Source organism: Colossoma macropomum, unplaced genomic scaffold, assembly GCF_904425465.1.
Source record: "Colossoma macropomum unplaced genomic scaffold, Colossoma_macropomum, whole genome shotgun sequence".
NCBI classification, from domain to species: Eukaryota; Metazoa; Chordata; class Actinopteri; order Characiformes; family Serrasalmidae; genus Colossoma; species Colossoma macropomum.
Window position 1 is genome coordinate 13,566,247 of NW_023494794.1, and position 18,690 is coordinate 13,584,936.

Here is an 18,690-nt window from a genome sequence, read left to right on the forward strand (position 1 = left end):
CTAAGCAACTAAAGGCCTGTCTCACAGTGGCTAATGTTAATGTTTATCATCCACCATCAGGAGAACACTGAATAACAATGGTGTGCATGGCAGGGTTGCAAGGAGAAAGCTGCTGCTCTCCAAATGGAACATTGCTGCTCGTCTGCAGTTTGCTAAAGATCACATGGACAAACCAGAAGGCTATTGGGACAATGTGGACGGATGACACCAACATAGATCTTGTTGGTTTAAATGAGAAGCGTTATGTTTGGAGAAAGGAAACCACTGCATTCCAGCATAAAAACCTTATCCCATCTGTGAGACATGGTGATGGTAGTATCATGGTTTGGGCCTGTTTTGCTGCATCTGGGCCAGCACGGCTTGCAATCATTGATGGAACAATGGACTCTAAATTATACCAGCCAACCAACATAAGAGTTGAAGCTGTTTTGTATGGAGGAATGGGCTAACACTCCTCCAAGCTGATATGCAGGACTAATCAACAGTTACCGGAAACGTTTAGTTGCAGTTGCAGGGGTCACACTAGATACTGAAAGCAAGGGTTAACATACTTTTGCCACTCACAGATATGTAATATTGGATCATTTTCCTTAATAAATAAATGACCAAGTCTAATATTTTTTTCTCGTTTGTTTCTTTTTATCTACTATTAGGACTGCGGTGTGAAAATCTTATGAAGTTTTGTGTCAAATTTGCAGAAAAATAGAAAATTCAAAGGGTTTACAGACTTTCAAACATCACTGTATATAGTGTACACTACATGGCCAAATGTATGTACACAGCCGACCACAACATCCATATGTGCTTGTTGAATATCTCATTCCACCTTGAACATTAGCGCGGAGTCACTTTTCATTTTTAAGATTGTGCTTCCAGTACTTTGTTGCCGCATTCTGTGAGCTCATGTAGCTGTTCTTGCTCCTAGATGTTTCCATTTCACAATAACATACCTTGCAATTGACTAGGCTGGCTCTACCAAGGCAGAAAGTTTCACTTTTTTGAAAAGTGGAAAGCTGTTATACTGTGACAGTGCACCATAGAATGTCACTGAGCTCTTCAGTATGACCCACTCTGCTCTGTTTGTCTCTGGAGATTGCATGGCGGTATGGTTGATTTTATATATCTGTTAGCAATGAGGGCACTGAAATAACAGTGTTGTATGGGTACATACATTGCGCTTTTGGTAAATATCAATAGTTGTATGGCAATTAGATTGTGTAGTTATGTCCAATAGTAATACTGTGTATAATAACTATTGCTAATAGTAAATATAAAGTTAGTTATTTTACAAGGTTTGAGAACCATTTTGATGAATTGGCACTAAGGTCTGATCTGTTTTTCAAAAATGTGCGAGTAAGAGATTTAGGGCCAGGTTTTATAACCAGGGCCACCATAAACACCTGAGGAGGCTAATTGAAGATCAGTCCTCCTCTGTGGTTTATTTTGAATGGAATCCCAATTTACCCTAGCAAGCTGGTTTTGTTACTTTCCTGTGCATTGTGTCTTCAGATTAGTCCAGCTGACGGGAAGATCCTTCACTTTGGCCGGGTAAAGAACTGTGAGGTGGAGCAGGTAAAGGGCGTCACCTACTCCCTGGAGACCTTCCTTGGGCCGTTCACGTGGGCTGAGAATTTAGCCATCAACAGAAGTGAGTTCCTTTAGAAAATTTCTGAAAAGTTTCTGAATTCAATCTGAATTATGGTTTGTCCTTGTTATATTTCTTATAAAATGGCTAATGAACTTTCTTGTTGTCTAGGATAAGTGTTCATTATGTGTGTGTGTGTGTGTGTGTGTGTGTGTGTGTTAGATGAGGATGACCCAAGCTCCTTCCAGGACCTGCTGGTCACAAAGGAGGGAAATGCGCTGTTCCACTGCGTGGTGTATCTGGCCCCTGGTGACTACCACTGCTTCCACTCTCCAGCTGATTGGAGAGTCGCACATAGACGCCACTTCCCTGGTAAGTGACCTCCCCACTTCTTCCTCTGAATTCAAGTTCTGTCAAATCCACAAATTTGTAGCACTTATGGAGGTAACAATTACATAACAGAAGCGGTTGTGATAGTTTAAATTGTTAAAGTCAGCATGAATTGGGAATCATAAAGCATTTTCCATTTCCATTTACACAGTATTAGAGAGGGTCTGACTAGCTGAGCAGTCAGGGATAGGTGGGGGTGGTAAGATGGGAGGTGAAACATGTCATCAGTATAGTCATAATCTTATTTTTCTCTGCGTGCTGGTATGCAGTGACTTAATCAAAACCAGTTGTGCAGAAGTCACTACACTACACTTCAAACAAAGATTATGGGAAAACCTAATATATAACTTTTAATTTGTTGAGTTGTGCTTAATATCAGTAGGGGCATTAGCTAACAGGGTTAAAAAGGTCCATTTTGATTTTAATTTGACTTTATGCATATATTAAGCAATTTGTTTCATTTAAATTGTTTATGATGAATTTGATCAAACATCTTGTAATGGTGTTTTTCTTTTTGTTCTAAAAGATTTAGTACAGCATAGGCATGGCCAATTAACTTAACTTACTTTTTTTCCTGGTGTCCTGTTAAAGAAGACTGCATTATTGAAACACACATACACTGATCAGGCATAACGTTATGTCCTTGTTTCTAAGCTCATTGTCCATTAAATCAGCTCCACTAACTATATATGTGCACTTTGTAATTCTACAATTACAGACTGTAGTCCATCTGTTTCTCTGCATACTTTGTTAGCCCCCTTTTACCCTGTTCTTCAGCGGTCAGGACCCCCGTGGACCCTCACAGAGCAGGTACTATTTGGGTGGTGGATCATTCTCAGCACTGCAGTAACACTGATGTGATGGTGGTGTGTTAGTGTGTATTGCGCTGGTCTGAGTGGATCAGACACAGCAGTGCTGCTGGAGTATTTAAACACCTCAGTGTCACTGCTGGACTGAGAATAGTCCACCAACCAAAAATATCCAGCCAACAGCGTCCTGTGGGCAGCGTCCTGTGACCACTCATGAAGAAATAGAGGATGACCAACACAACCGGTGCAGCAGCAGATGAGCTATCGTCTCTGACTTTACATCTACAAGGTGGACTGACAAGGTAGGAGTGTCTAATGGAGTGAACAGTGAGTGGACACAGTGTTTAAAAACTCCAGCAGCACTGCTGTGTCTGATCCATTCACACCAGCCCAACACACACTAACACACCACCACCACATCAGTGTTACTGCAGTGCTGAGAATGATCCACCACCCAAATAGTACCTGCTCTGTAAGGATCCATGGGGGTCCTGACCACTGAAGAACAGGTTAAAGGGAGCTAACAAAGTATGCAGAGAAACAGATGGACTACAGTCTGTAATTGTAGAACTACGAAGTGCACCTATATAGTAAGTGGAGCTGATAAAATGGACAATGAGCGTAGAAACAAGGAGGTGGTCATAATGTTATGCCTGATCGGTGTACATGCCTGGTCCACTGCAGTTTGAATGTACTTTTTAGGCTATTTTGAACGTATGTGCTTTTTTTTAAACATTAAATGATTTAATGAATATTCATGGCTGTTTTTTCTCTTTAATGTTACAGCATACAAAAGCAACCTGCAAGCTAATAGCCCCCCATCGTGGAGAAACTCTACCATAGCCTAACAACTTTTTAGTGCTTCATAATAATTGATTGTTTTAAAAGTGAAAGGGAATAAAACATTAAATTAGTACCCTGCAGTTCTTATTCAGTTCTGTTTCCCAGCAGGGCAGTCTTTGCCTTTGAAGCACTGATGTTGGTTTACTTGTCAATCGTTGCCAATATGTGAATACATCACCCTATCGCCCAGGCCTTCATTATGCTCTGAATGGTGACTGTCTATTGATCACTTTTATGAGTGAAAAAGAAACAGATGCGTGCGTGTGTGTGTGTGTGTGTGTGTGTGTGTGTGTGTGTTTTGCAGGCTCTCTGATGTCAGTGAACCCGGGTGTAGCACGATGGATTAAAGAACTCTTTTGTCATAATGAACGAGTGGTGTTGAGTGGGGAATGGATACATGGTTTCTTTTCGCTAACGGCTGTTGGAGCTACCAATGTTGGATCCATCCGCATCTACTTCGATAAGGTCAGAGCTTTAAAATTAGCTGTTCACTAAAGATGAGCATCCAAAAAAAATGCTATCATGCTTTAAACAATACTACCGCACGAGAGGAAATACTCAGATAGCAACATGACTTGACATAACGTGAGTGTATTTCGGTATTTCAGGTTGGATTTGTTATAGAATTGGATCAGATTCATTTTCTTCGCCTGTGATCCAACATTTTCTGCTGATATTGGCTGGATGCTTATTCCTTTTGATACCAGTGTACTTTGTAGTTCTAAAAGTTCTTAAAACAGTTGCCTGTTTTAACGCCTAGCATGATAACCTAATAACAATAATAGGCTATAATGTCATAAGCCTGTAGACTTGACACCGTAAGCTTTAGATGCACTATTATTTTAACAAGAAGCAATTTTATAAGCTGTTGAAATGGCATATTAAACCGAGTGCAAGAACTAACAAAATATTTCAAAAACAAAGTTACAAAGCCATAAATATGCAAATTGATTAATTGACACCATTGACATAGTCTGTCATAAACAAATTGCTACAGCCCTAGACATGATCTTTTGGACTGTTTCAAAACCAATTTAACCTGCTGTGCCATGTGAAAACCATGTAGCCAGCTAGCACTTAGTTAAAGTCAAACGTGATATGCCTATTGCACTACGCTTCCTATCCTGTATTTGAATGCTTACTTTATTTGTGTTATATAGGCATAAGGATAAATACATTGAAATGTCTGTGACTGCAGGTTTTAACAACCTGCTCTCAGATTACAGAGAAGCCTATCCTTTACTCAGCCTTCCCTTTCACTCTCTCTTAGCCTTTTCTTGACATTCTTGAGGATTTAAAAACGTAGCTAAAGCTGGTTCTTGGCTTGGAATGGAACAGTAAGAAAGTTTCTTACCACTTTCAAGTTTCAGTGACCAAAATTAACATTATTTTCAGTGTCATATTACTGTTCCTACAATATACTGAAAATGTTAAAAATACAAAGTACTAATACACACTAAAATCATTTCACCACAAATCACAAATCATTTTAACACTATGTGTTAGTGTATAAGTTTGTAGACACCTGCTCATCCAATGTTTCTTCTGAAATCAAGGATATTAACAGGGAGTTTGTTCCATCTTTGCTGCATTAACAGCTTCTACTCTTCTGGGAAGGCTTTACACTATATGTTGGAACACTGCTGTGATGATCTGTTTGCATGCAGCTATTAGTGCATTAGTGAGGTCGGATACTGATGATCACGAACACCACTCTGGCTCATTCCAAAGGTTTTGGATGGTGGTCCATTGCTTAGTGAATTGCAGTGAATGAGCCTAGTGCTGGGGAGTTCTATACCCTTCTAGACTCTTGGCATTAGGCATGATGACCTTAGGCTTAGATGCAGCTGCTCAAGAACGATTCATTATTCTATTGGCAGTGCTTTTCTATGGAGATTATACAAGCTGTGTGCGTTACAGCAATAGGTGCACATTGAGAGTAGCTGAATACACTAATTAGAGGAGATGGCTTGATACCTAAGGACATAGTGTATTATTTTAATAGACTTTTTATTGAAAATCTCATATTACTATATAGCACCAAAAAAAATCAGCAGTGCTTTCCATGCTGTAGACTGGGGTTCAATCCCCTGCCTGGGCAAGCACTCTACACTATACCAATAAGAGTCCTTGGGCAAGACTTCTAACACTACTTTCGCCTTCTACTGTTAAAATCATGCTGTAAGTCACTCTGGATAAGAGTGTCTGCCAAATGCTGTAAATGTAAATATAGATCAGTGAGAAGGGGTATCTGGGGACCCATTCCTAAATCCTCTCCTTCTTGATTAGCCCAGCTAACTGAAGGCTGATCCTATAACGTATCTACAACCCTCTCAACAGCTTATTATATCTCATGGCATTACTTCCGCCTAGGGTAGGGTTTAATAGGATACCGCGCTGTAGGGCCTGCTACGCTAAGGTTATTGTGGATAATTCAGTCAGTCCACAGACCATACAAAGACGGGATACAGCTTGTGTCCATCATTGGTATGTGTACTCTTAATTCCATTGAAGTATTTTTATCATCAGTATTATATTAGGTCAAGCACCAGAAGCAGAGTTGACCTCATTCTTAGTGGGAGACTGGGCAATCTGTTGACTTGTCAATGGTCTGCACCATGGCTGCATAACACTGTGGGTCAATGAGTCAAGTGACAGTGCAGGGTTAAATGTTAGGAGTTGTCCTGTAAATGCAGATGCAAGGGGGCACTTCATAAAGCAGGATTTGTCAGTTAGCCAGATAATTTAAAATGAAGAACCTGTACAATTGTATGCCAACGTTTGGGCCCCCCAGCCAAATGATATATATTGCTGATTTTTGAAGTGAAATTTTATGAATGTTAAAATTGTTCTGTTAAAATTGATGAACTTAAAAAATACAATAAAATAGTAATTGTGGCATGTGCAAAAGTTTGGGTACCTTACTAAGTCAATAATACCCCCTTTGGCAGCTTTCACAGTTTGCAGATGCTTTTTGTAGAAAGCGAGGAGTTTTTCTATTCTTTTGCTTAGGATTTTTCACCCACTCAAAGTGCCTCTAGTAATATTCTTGGGCCATCTTGCATGAACAGCGTGCAGAGATTTTCAACGATGTTGAAGTCAGGGCCATTCCGAAAGCTTCAGCTTGTGTGTTTTTTTGAGGTGATTCATAGTAGATTTGATTCATTAGATGAATTGTTTTGGATCATTCCTGTTGCAGAAGCCAGTCTTTTTTTAGCTACAGTTTCTTTACTGACTGTCACATTTGATTCTAGAATTTAACGATATTAGTGGAATCCATTCCTCTACCTACGTGTCTCAAGTTGCCTGAGCCACTGGGTGCCACACAACCCAAAGCATAATAAATCCACTTCTATGCTTAGCAGTTGGCCAGGTGTTTTTTGATCTGTTCCTTTTTTCACTTCATCAGTGCACAGCATGTGAAACGCCTCATTCTGAAATGCCTCTTGCATGTCTATGATAGGGTTCAAAAGTCTGAGACCACTAGTGAAAATGCTTCTATTATGCATTCCTTTCCTATTTAATACAAAGTATTTCATTTCAAATGAAAGGCCTTAACATGGTCAATTTCACAAATTTGCTTCAATTTCAATAGTGACCTACAAATAGGGCAGAATGTTGAATATTTCTTCATCATTTTATAATATCTTTATCATATTTTATTTTTATTACTTTGTTTCAAAATTTTCAGGATTCTAAAACATTCTGTTGTTTGTTTTCAGGTTTAAATGAAACAAATACCAGATTTTCAGTGTGGTCTCATACTTTTAGACCCCTCTGGTTATACTGTTTTGCATACTTTTGCATACAAGACATTTTGTGATAAGGTTGCAGGTCAGGTTTCCTTCTGATGACGCTTTCATGCAGATCATTTTTGTCCAATAACACTACTCAGTAAAATGGTGCATCTCTACTTCTGTGTCTTTTCTGCAGGTCCTTTGCTGTCATATGAGGGTTTTGTTTTGCCTTTCTGCCCAGCATACAATATAGAATTTTCTTGGTCTTCCAGATCTTGTGTTGACTTCCATAGTTCTTCTTAACGGACATTTCTTAATGAAATTTGGACAGCCGAAACTGTGAGCTGGAAGCACTTTGATTATATGTATTTTTTTATAGCCCTCCCCCTTTACAGCCCTCTTTGTAGGCATCAGTTGAAAATGCCTAATGACAATTCTTGACCTACCTAACTAGTCCAAATGAGTCAATTAAAGCCTAATGAGTTATAAAGGTTTTGAGATGTCACAAATTGAAGGCTGTCCAAAGTTTTTTAGTTTGCTTCGGTGGTTTTGTAAACTTCGCTTCACTTCAAAAATCAACAAAAGCTGTAAAGCCAGCTTACAGAGAAATACCCTCAGTGCAAGTGTTGTCCATGTTCTGACTTGGTCAATAGAGCACCCTGTTGCAAGTATGTGACAAACTGTTCCAGCTGATAAAGCTGCAGGATTTGTCCTGTGATGAAGAAGCATTAGAAGTTTTGTGCTCTCTTAGTCTGATGAACTAAAGCTTTTAGTCTGGAATGGGAAATAACAAAAACAAACCAAAACAGACAAGAGACCCATTACTTTTCTTTTGTTCTCGATTAGATATGTTGTAATGATTTAAAATACAAAATTAAAATCTGTATTAGCATTAACAAATGCATCTTTCCTCTTTAGGAGCTGCATACAAACAGCCCTCGCTACAATAAAGGTTCGTATAATGACTTGAGCTATGTGTCCAACAACAACCGAGAGGGTGTGTGCATGCGCAAGGGCGAGCACCTGGGTGAGTTCAACTTGGGTTCCACTATTGTGCTGCTGTTTGAAGCTCCACAGGACTTCACTTTCAGCCTCACAGCAGGTCAGAAGATCCGCTTTGGAGAACCTCTCGGAACTATGTAACGTGAGAAGAGTGGATCTTGTCCATGGACACACTAATATGTGTGCAAACTTAAGCAGGGTCTCAACGACTAACACACACGCACACCAAGGAACACACTCGCATACATGGAGAGTGGTTTCATTTGTACTGACACAAACCACCGCTGTTGCATTATTATGATTGGAATCCTCTTATTTACTTCGGAGCAGTTTATAACAGGTTTGCTTTTATTGTAAGTCCTCTGTTAAAGACTAAAGTAAGACCATCAACATGTGACAAAATGTCAATGTTGTTTACCACAAATTGCCATTTTTTTTGCTCTAAATTATTTTTCTTTTTGTAGTTTTCTTTCCCCCCCCCCATATTGCCTTTTTTACCAGGATGTGATTTTTGGCGTAAACCAAGTAAACACTGACACTGACCAACACCTTTGCACACTGAGTTGCTTGCAGGCTTGAATCACACCTGAATACAAACACAGGCATAATGAAGGAATGTATAAAATACCATACCGTTCTTCACTTTTGCCACACTTTCTCTTCTCTTGCTCGCTCTTTCATATGGAACCTCTGTCTAGCTTTTGATATTAAACTATTTTGATATTGAATTATGATGGAGCTAGCCTGGACAGTGGAATTACTGTTCTGGAAAGATTTGAAAGAATCACTGCCATACTTTGCTTTGCAAGTTAGATATGCTGCCTTCAGGTTCTGGTTGTACTTCTAATTGTCAGTCTTTTACTACCCTGCCAGAATGGCACTATAATATAATGTGTTAATAATTGCACTGTAGTACATTTCTCCACATTCTAAACACATTTCTAACACAAATTAATTTTCATTAGGATAATGTTGGTTTAATCGGTAGTGAATTCATGAAAAAAGCTGAACAAGATGTGCTTACAGCATGCAGAAAGTAACCCACGTTATCTTTTTTGCTGAGTGCCAAGACAAGGTTTTTATTTACAGTGTAGAGAAGCAGTTATGCACAGTATAATGCTACTGTACTCTGGTGAAATAGTACTAACTGAAGGTCTGATTTTTGCTACTTAAAAGATAAAACTTTCATGAAAGGGTCAGGTTTTAGGTTGTGTACGAAGGACATAGGGTCAGTTTCCATAATGGTGACTAAGAAGCTAGCTAAAGATGGAAGGAGTTCCCATACCTGCCCAAAAGGCACAGATTTCAGACTTATCCAAGCACAAAGGAGTTACTAGGTCTGGATGTCACCTGCACCTGAGACATTTTGTTTTTGTTAGTCTCTCCTCTATTTCTTTAATATTCTCAGCATTCATCGACATCATACAAATGATTATGATGGTTACTAAAAACAACTAAGGATTGTTTTCAAATTCTGAATACTTTTTGTTAACATATCCAGGGGCTTTGCTGTCCTGAAGGCTATCTTGCCCCATATTATTCTTCTCTCGAGTCTGCAGTAGTGCCAGTAAATGCTACATTTCTGTTGTTTTGTGTTTTGGTATAAATCTGAAACTTTGATACCTATGACTTCACTATTGTTTTGGTGGGTTTGGGGTTCTATTTTAGTGATAATCCAATAGGAAGGAGTATGGCTATCCTCTTCTACTCTGATCTAATGGAATTCCTCACTCCCTGCTTACTGGACCATACATAACAGAGAGAAGAAAAGAGTATAACAGGTGGAGCCTTCACCAAAACATCAAAACAGTGGATATTGCAAAAGCAGGCCTTCAGGTCTTCAGAGCTTCATTTTTTTTATGTAATATGTCAATTGTAAGGTTGAATCATTTAACATGGCATTTTAACTACAGTATAGTTGCAAATGCAAGCTACATCATTAATAAATTTTGGAACATTCTTTAAAAGAAGGTGTGGTGTCAACATTTCTCTCTTGGAGCAGTCATTAGAAAAATCAAAAAGCTTTTCCCTTTACTACAAAATATACTATAATTCCTTCAACCTTTAAAACAATAGCTTAAACTGGAATGAATTTTCAGTAGTAAAAACTTTGATGTAAATAACTTAATTAGGGTATACATGTGTAAGTTTGCTAGCCAACAAGATCAACCCTACAGCATGCCTTTCAGAATAGTTTTGTATTTAGTGAGGGAATAAATTCAGCAGTCATTCATGATTGCAAGAAAGCGCTACATGAGTTCATTGTAAAAACAAAGGGTAGTATCTACATAAATACAGTTGAACTTAGGTTGTAGTGTTCTTAGGCCCTTTTTGAGCTGGATTGGTTTTACCAGAGGATGTCCGGTAATGTAAGAAGTGCACAATTTGCCTGGTCGATTCATACAGGATAAAGGATCTCTGTAATTTCCCCCAAATAGCTCGGAACATCATTGCACAGATGTTTACCTTAATTGAAGGTAGAATGGGAAAATTCGGACAAAAAGCTGGCGGATAGGAAGCCCACTTCAGCTTTGTACGTTTTCTATTATCCAGTTTTGTTATTACATTATCAAGATGTCAATTCAAGCAGGGCTGTTACTGAGGAGCTCTGAGATTGGCTTATTATAGGAGGTAATTCACTCTGGCATTATTACTTAGCAGACTTGTAAAAACTACAAGCATGGCAGATTCATACTGGATTCAAATCATGGAGCTTGTTGGTAATGACTCAAATTAGAGCAGGTCCCTAGGTAAAACTAATCCCACTCAAATACGGCTTTAGTCTCAAAGCATCTGAGGTGCTGGTCCAGAGTAAAACATGTCTCTTTTCTAGTCTTAACAACCAGGCTAGCATTTATACACACCAGTCATCATTTTCCCAGGAAATGCAGAAAATGCCGCACCCTTTTTCTTTCACTTCAAGATCCTCAGTCCCAAACCGGTTCAGCTGCTGATGTCATTGTTACTGCCAACCTGCCGTCTTTCAGGTCAAACGCCACATATCACAGGGACTGAGTCAGCAATGTTGTAGAGCTGCTTATTGCAGAAACTTTTATCTGACATAACTAGACCCATGTGATCCAAGCACTGGTACTACCAAGCATGGTCAGGGTATGAATGGCAAAAAATGGTCAGCATTCTTACTCTGAGACACTTCTATATATGCAGGTTTTTGAAAGGTTCTTTCAAAATGAAGTTGCGGGTGCAAAAAAATGCGTACTGCCTTTCGTACTCAAGATATTAAAACATGTTAATCGATTTTGTGTATCTAGAATGATAATCTAGTCTAGGATGTTTTTTTTTGTTGTTGTTTGTTTTTCTCAATTGCAGTGCCGTTCAGGTCCGTGAGTAGACGTTTTGTTAAAATATTTTTACTACTACTTTACTACTAGCATATTTTTAATGTATCTACTTCCCATGAATAAGATGTCACCACATATTTGACAGCTTTTTGCCTTTCAGAAAGAAAGAATGTGCTCTTGTTCTGTCTCCCCAGCCTGCTCTGTGCAAGGCAGATTTGTAGGGTGTGGTCAGCCTGAAACTTATAACCTCACCCTGTACAAAAGACTACAATGATCCGGAGACCTAAAAGATGAACAACAGTGGCCTTAACCAAATGCCATCTCACATACCTAACAAACCAGAACTAGGAAGGTGTTTGAATTTAAATACTGCCTTGAGTCAAGCATGTTGAAACTGTGCAAGAAAGCAGGATGACTGCATGGCACCAAAACAAACAAAAGCAATCATGGTTTCTAGACATCACAGATGCCAAACTTTGTCGTCACTTACACAATACCAGAGTACACTGTACCAGGCGCAAAGCAGTTGGACAATAGCGATCAAGTACTTCAGTGCAAAGGCTATCTTTCTCAAATATGTAGTACAGTAGAAACACTGTTTGCAAAGCTAATCCATTTGTAATTATTTTATGCAGTGACTTCAATAAGGGCAAAGGAGCATGCAGTGTGTTGAAGTTAGTCTGTGCTGGACAAGTGTCCAAAGGTTACCACTAATAAGGTGTCCAGTTTAAAAAATGGGGTTCCTGGAAAACCTTCTTGGCTGTCAAATGTTCAGCTAGTAGAACCACTGGATGGAGTCGCTCTAGAAGACTTAGCCCATTCTGTTTCTTTCTCTCTGCGATTGTAAATCCAGGGTCTTCATGGGGCAGGCTGGCTCTCACATCTTCCTCCGGCAGCGACAGCAGCAGGAATAGCAGCGGCCCACTTGCTCTTCATCCTCCTTCACAGTATAGGTGCCCTGGCTGTTATATGGAGGTGGACGCTGATTGTCATCTCTCACCTCTCCATAGACAGACACACCAGCTGAAGTCTCCTCTCCTTGGGGTTTGAAGTTCCCATAAGGGTTTTGAGCAGAGCTACCATTGTAGGAGCTTTCCAGGGTCATAGGGTTGATGATGACCATGCTGGAGTCTCCATATTCACGCAGCTTAGCACGGGGAATGGTGACATTGCCATAAGGGTTGTCCAAAGAAAGATTCATGATGTCAAGGTTTGTCAGTCCAAAGCTAACTAAGGGTAACCTTCTATGGCCTAGGACAGTAGAAGATTAGGCATGAAGCTTTACTATCAACAGTGAGACTGACACGATGTTCCTGATTGGCTTGATACCTATGGAAATACAGTAGAGCTTACCAAAGATGATTGTTTAGGAATGTACTGTAATGCAAATATCAGGTTTTTACACAACAAAATGTAATTCTTTCTATCATTAAAGCACAAGGAAATTCTTTATGTAGGAGTAGCAGGAATGGGAGGATCATGTGCATTATGACTGTAACAAGCTCATCTACACTATTAAAAATAAAGGTGCCAAAATAATTTGCCATAAAAGAACCACTGTTTGTTGCTTAAAGAATTTTTCAATTGATGGGCCTTTGAAGAACCATTTTTGTAAACAAGGAGAGTGAGTGTAAAAAACTACTAAATAAAGGTTTTTCCTAGTACCATATTTTCAAGCCAATAACCATTTCAGAACTTTTATTTTTAAGAGAATAGTGTCAGGTATAATTTATTACCTTTCTTCAAAGGTTTTCTTTGTGATATTGGAGGGGACAACCCAATAAGACTTACTTGATAAGACTATCAAGTGAAACCAAAACCAGATTAGTGCTCAACAATCATTTCAATCAAATAATATTTATTTTGACCCCTTTTTTACACTTAAAACGACCCTCATCCAGACAAACTGAATTGACAGATCTGTATGCAATAGCAGTACACAAGTTAGAACAGAAGTTCCTACCGATGAACGTGTGTTCTGTGGAGAGAAATGGTGGTTGTGTATCATCAGGCCCCACAGCAGGTGTGTTTGATCTCCAGTGAGCTGTACGAGAGCTGTTCTTTCTTTTTTTGAAGCGTAATGTGGCACACCTGAACAGATAAAGTCGCAGAGAGGTGGCTGTCAAGGTGAAAATCGCGTTTCGTTCAAGCCCTGACTGGGAGTGTTTGTGTAACCCCGCCCTTGAGTGTCCTAGCACAATCACTACGTTAAGGAGTTAGTCAGCGGGGTGGGGAATGGAGTGTCGACTCAGGAATGTCCCTCCTGCCTTTCACAGCCACAGGTGTGTTTTCCATGTTTAAATGGACTGCAGTGACGCTGTTGAGATGGATTTCTAGAAAGAATAGAAATAGGGGAAAAAAGCACGTAAACTAATAATATGCATATTGTGTTGCTTACACAACAAAATGTATGACAGACATTGGCCCCAAGTTCTGGATATTCCGGAAGAAACCGTTTAGATGAGCTTTTCAGCAAAATGGACAGTGTGTATGTTTAACCACATTCCTCACAACCGGATGTAAAACAGAAATTCCACATGAAACGCTATTGTATGGCTTTTGTTGTCCCTGAAACTACTCCCATTACTGAAACTACTGTCTTTAAAGTTTTATGTCACAGCTTTGGAATACTAATTTAGATTTTTTTAAATTAATTAAAAATTATGTCTACTTTACAATAGCATACCCAGACATGGCTAAGCTATGCAGTGAAATCCTTAAACTGTGAGTAATTTCATTCATATGTACTGAGTATTTTAAAGTCATTTGGGTAAAATGTGTTGTATTGTTTTATGCTTTATTTGTAGCATTTATTCTATATGTTCTTGTTGAAGCACCTAATCCAAAATGCTATTATGGCTAATAGTAATGAAAGCTAGTTTAAAGGATAACACTATAAATGGCTGCCAGTAGTCCTCATTCCTTATCAACGTTAGCACATTTCAATGAATTATTCCTTTTAAGCTTATACCCTATGTAGTATGCTTAACATGTAAACAGAATGGTCTTGTTTGACTTGAGATATACTTCAAGTGATGGAACGTCATTACGTTTCAGAAAGCTGAATGACACAGCACCATCTCAATGCACACATACTGGTTCTAATACATTCTTGTCAGGCCTCTAGATGCCACAGTGCTAAGTGTGAATGCAGCTATATTTAACTGAATGGAGTACTAGGAGAAGGCAGTGCTAGACAGGTTGATCTGAAATGCTTCCTTAAAGATGGCAGGTAGAACTGGCATAACGTAACCTTTCCACTATGCAGTCACTAACACACAGAGACACGTATACACACAGTCACACAATTGTTGCACTCCATTATAATGCGTAAAGTTAGCACTATTGTAGTGGGTCATATGCTGGGTTCTCCGTGCCTGCTGTGTGTGTCCACACTGTTTTCTGGTAGAAAAGTAACAAAAACACATGATTCTTTAAAGCACAGGTAGTTATGGTAACAGCAACACTGGCAAAGCTAAATGGCAAGGGACAATGGGAGGTTAAGTGTTACAGCTGAACGCTCACTGTGTGAGTGTGTATGTGTTTAAAGTCAATCTAAAATCAAAATGGATCTTTTTTTAACGTTGTGAGTTCATGTCCCTGGTTATATATCAAGCATGACTGCTCATATCATATCATTTAAAAGACAAAATTCAGATTGTCCATAACCTTTGTACTGACTTTTGCCCATCTGTAAATCATCTGCTGATTTTTGTCACCATGTAACACCAGGCAGGGAAAAAAATTGACCAACAATACTGTTTTTCAAATCTACCTGTCACCAACCCCTACCTACTATCATGTCAGGTTAGCTAGTTCATAGACCCTCCCCACAACTGTGTTTCACTCAGAAACGTCAGGATAAGTCAATGGTTGCTTTGTTGAAACTATCCATTTATTTATCCATTTGATGTGGTATGAAATATCAAAACGTTTCTATCCCTAGATTTGTCCAAACAAACATGGATCCACTGCTTGAGCATTTTTAAAAACAAACTGGAATTATGAAATAAACTTCCACACTCATTTTTAGGTCAAATAGAAACCAATAAAATGTCAATTAAAAAATTTGTTAATCCTTTTAAAACTGGAATGTTAGTAGCATTGACAAATAATATGATAACTTGGGCATAATTGATAATATATTGGGGGCATCTAAACAACTAAGGATGAAAATAGATTAACTTTTTAAACATCACCAAGTTGGAGGTTTTAATTTGCTAAATCCTTGTTGGTATTATCTAGCATATATTTATGGACCCGTATACTCTGGTCAGGTGATACAACAATAGAACTCTTTGGCAGTAATTCAGCTCATCATGTTTGGAAAAAGAGGGATGTGTGTATGATCCCAAGAACACTACACCCACAGTGAAGTAGAGAGGTGAGAATATCATGAAAAGGGGCTGCTTCTCTGTAAACAGTACTGAGGCACTACATGTCACATAGTATACATTACATAGTAACAGATATCTTACCCCCAAAAAAAAAAATTTAACCTCAGCAACCATATTTGATTTTTTTGTCAGCTAACACTGATGTTGCCATTACTGATCTTGTGACAAAATGAAAAGTGATGAGCTAGACAGAAAATAACATGACTTTTCTGTGAATATTGCAATAAATGAACAAATAAATAAAAACATTTCTCCTCTGAAGGCTTAACTGATGCCTCATATCACTTTGGTAGTACATTATATTATGGTAAATAAAGCATGGAAGAGTGAGGTAGATATGCAGATAAATTATTATATTTTACTCAAATTTTGTTTTTTATATTAAATAGATGAATTAATGTTAATATGGAACCAAATAGACATTTAAGCTTGGCAAAAGACTTTATGTTAATAGTCTTATTTAGCAATATTGGTTTTTAATGGACTTCCATTGGCCTTCTGTCTAAAAATGCTTGTATTTCTAAAAACAAACAAAAAAAAAGAGTACATTTCTTTAAAAAAAAAACGTTATAATATTCAATGCCACAGAAAAAATTGCCATCTTCTTGATTTTCTCTCTTACTGCATATTTGTCACAGTGAATGCTTTTAGATCTTTAAACAAAATGTATTAAGCAAAGACAACCTTTTCAAATACAAAACATACTTTAAATTATTATTTCATTTATTTAAGGAGCAAAAATATCAAACATGAATCACCTATGTAAAAAAGTAAGTGTCCCTTTAAAATAATGGTTTCATGAACCAACATTTCCCACAATTTGATAGCCTTTCACTTTCTTGAATTTGAGCTCACTCTTCTTTGCAGAACAGCTCTAATTTAAACACACTGGTAGATGTTTGGGCATGAGCCTCTTGTTCATTAATTCATGGTTTCTTTGAAAATAGCAAGTTGTGCAGCTCCGTCTGGTTTGATGATGTCCTAGAAACTTACAACTGGTTTTGTAACCTTTTTCAGACTGATACACTGTATTTCAGCAGCTTTTTTGCCACCTTTGAATTTCCTTTTCATCACAGCCTAGTGTGATGATAAAAACTTTATGGTGACAACATCACCCTGATGGTATATCTTAATATGAGTGAGGTTTACATTATACAGGGTTGTCTGCATTCAAGCCTGACTTTGTTTAATCAGCTGAACCTCAAATGAATTAAATTTGGTTAATTTTTTGCTTGAGTAACTAAGGAGGCAATTACTTTTTTAGTATGATTTGCATATCCAATATGGTTTGCATATTGGATAACTTTGCTCAGATTATCTTTGCTTAGAGTAAACAAAATAATCATTTTAAAATGTGTTTTGTGTTTAATAAGGTTCTCTTTGTGCAGCATTACATTAAATACAACACATAGAAAGCACTCACTGTGACAAATGTGCAATAATTGCAATAAATAAATGTTTGAGCTGCTTTTGTCTCAGTGAAAGTGGCCAATAAACCATATTCCATAAGGTCTCTCTCTCTCTCTCTCTCTCTCTCTCTCTCTCTCTTTCATAAAACACACAAAGGCATACGTGCATGATAGAGGTACAGATGTGTGCCAAAAAACAAATAATACAGTGGTGCATTGTTGATTTTTTCATCTGCACTTGCAGGAAAACTGGTCTTATACTTCCAAAAAAAGTTCCTAAACATGGAATATTATATATGGATCTTTTTTTTATTCTTGGCACAGCTGCAGAGGAAATGATGTTGAGGAAACATTCTAGGTATGAAACATGTGAATGATTTATCCTTTACTTTATTATGTAAGAATCAACTACTGCTCGTCATTGTGGTTGGTATTGTGTAGTGGGTAACATCTCTGCCTTCTGCACTGTAGATTGGGGTTCAATCCCTGCCTGGGTAAGCACCCTACACTATACCAATAAGAGTCCTTGGGCAAGACTCCTTCCAAAAGTTTGCAGACTGATCGTCCAAAGTTTCTACCGAAATCAATGTCATTGTCGGAGGCCTAGAGGAGGCATTTTCACTGATAACTGTGTTGAAACGCGTGTACGCGAGGAGTGTAGTTGGTCACCAGTAGGTGGCAGTAATGCAACATAAGTTGGCCTGCCAACTATAAAAGAAGGTCAAAAAGATTAAAAAAAAGTAACTAGCATTAGCTTGCATGCAGTGTAACGGGGGGGTAGGTCAACACCCTCTTCCCAAAAGATGCTCATCAAGTACCTGTAACAATAAAGATAATAGAGGATTTTACCAAAGCTTCTGAACTCTGTTTATACGTTAATAAATGCGAAATTCTTGCAATTAAAGACTGTATCACTGCAGCGTACCTATAAAAGAAACTCACGAATGACAGACATTCCAGATGTGCTCTACATTTATCATGGATAAAAAAAATCATTGGTTGCAGAGGGATCTATCAAAAAAAAGATTTTATTAACAAACGCAGTTGCAGAGGGATTTATCAAAAAAAGATTTTTTTTAACAAAAGCAGTTGCAGAGGGATTTATCTGAAAAAGATTTTTTTTTTAACGAAAGTGGAAGATATCTCCACACTAACTCACTGCTCCACTACATGCTAACCAGGTCTCCAATACAATTGATCACATGCTTTTGTCTGG

General features: G+C 38.2%; 1 protein-coding gene across 6 annotated transcripts in view; it reads left to right on the top strand.

Annotated features, from left to right (window-relative positions):
• The window catches only part of pisd (phosphatidylserine decarboxylase), a 37,333-nt gene extending 24,126 nt beyond the window's left edge, over positions 1-13,207 (top strand). For 5 of the 6 annotated variants that reach the window (XM_036580282.1, XM_036580284.1, XM_036580279.1 and 2 more), the window contains 4 exons: positions 1,510-1,648; positions 1,808-1,957; positions 3,932-4,092; positions 8,283-13,207. In XM_036580282.1, coding sequence (XP_036436175.1) covers positions 1,510-1,648; positions 1,808-1,957; positions 3,932-4,092; positions 8,283-8,507 — 675 coding nt within the window. In that variant the 3' untranslated portion in view covers positions 8,508-13,207. The remainder of the gene's footprint in view (positions 1-1,509; positions 1,649-1,807; positions 1,958-3,931; positions 4,093-8,282) is intronic. The other variant, XM_036580281.1, reaches the window with a different exon arrangement.
• Positions 13,208-18,690: the final 5,483 nt, after the last annotated feature.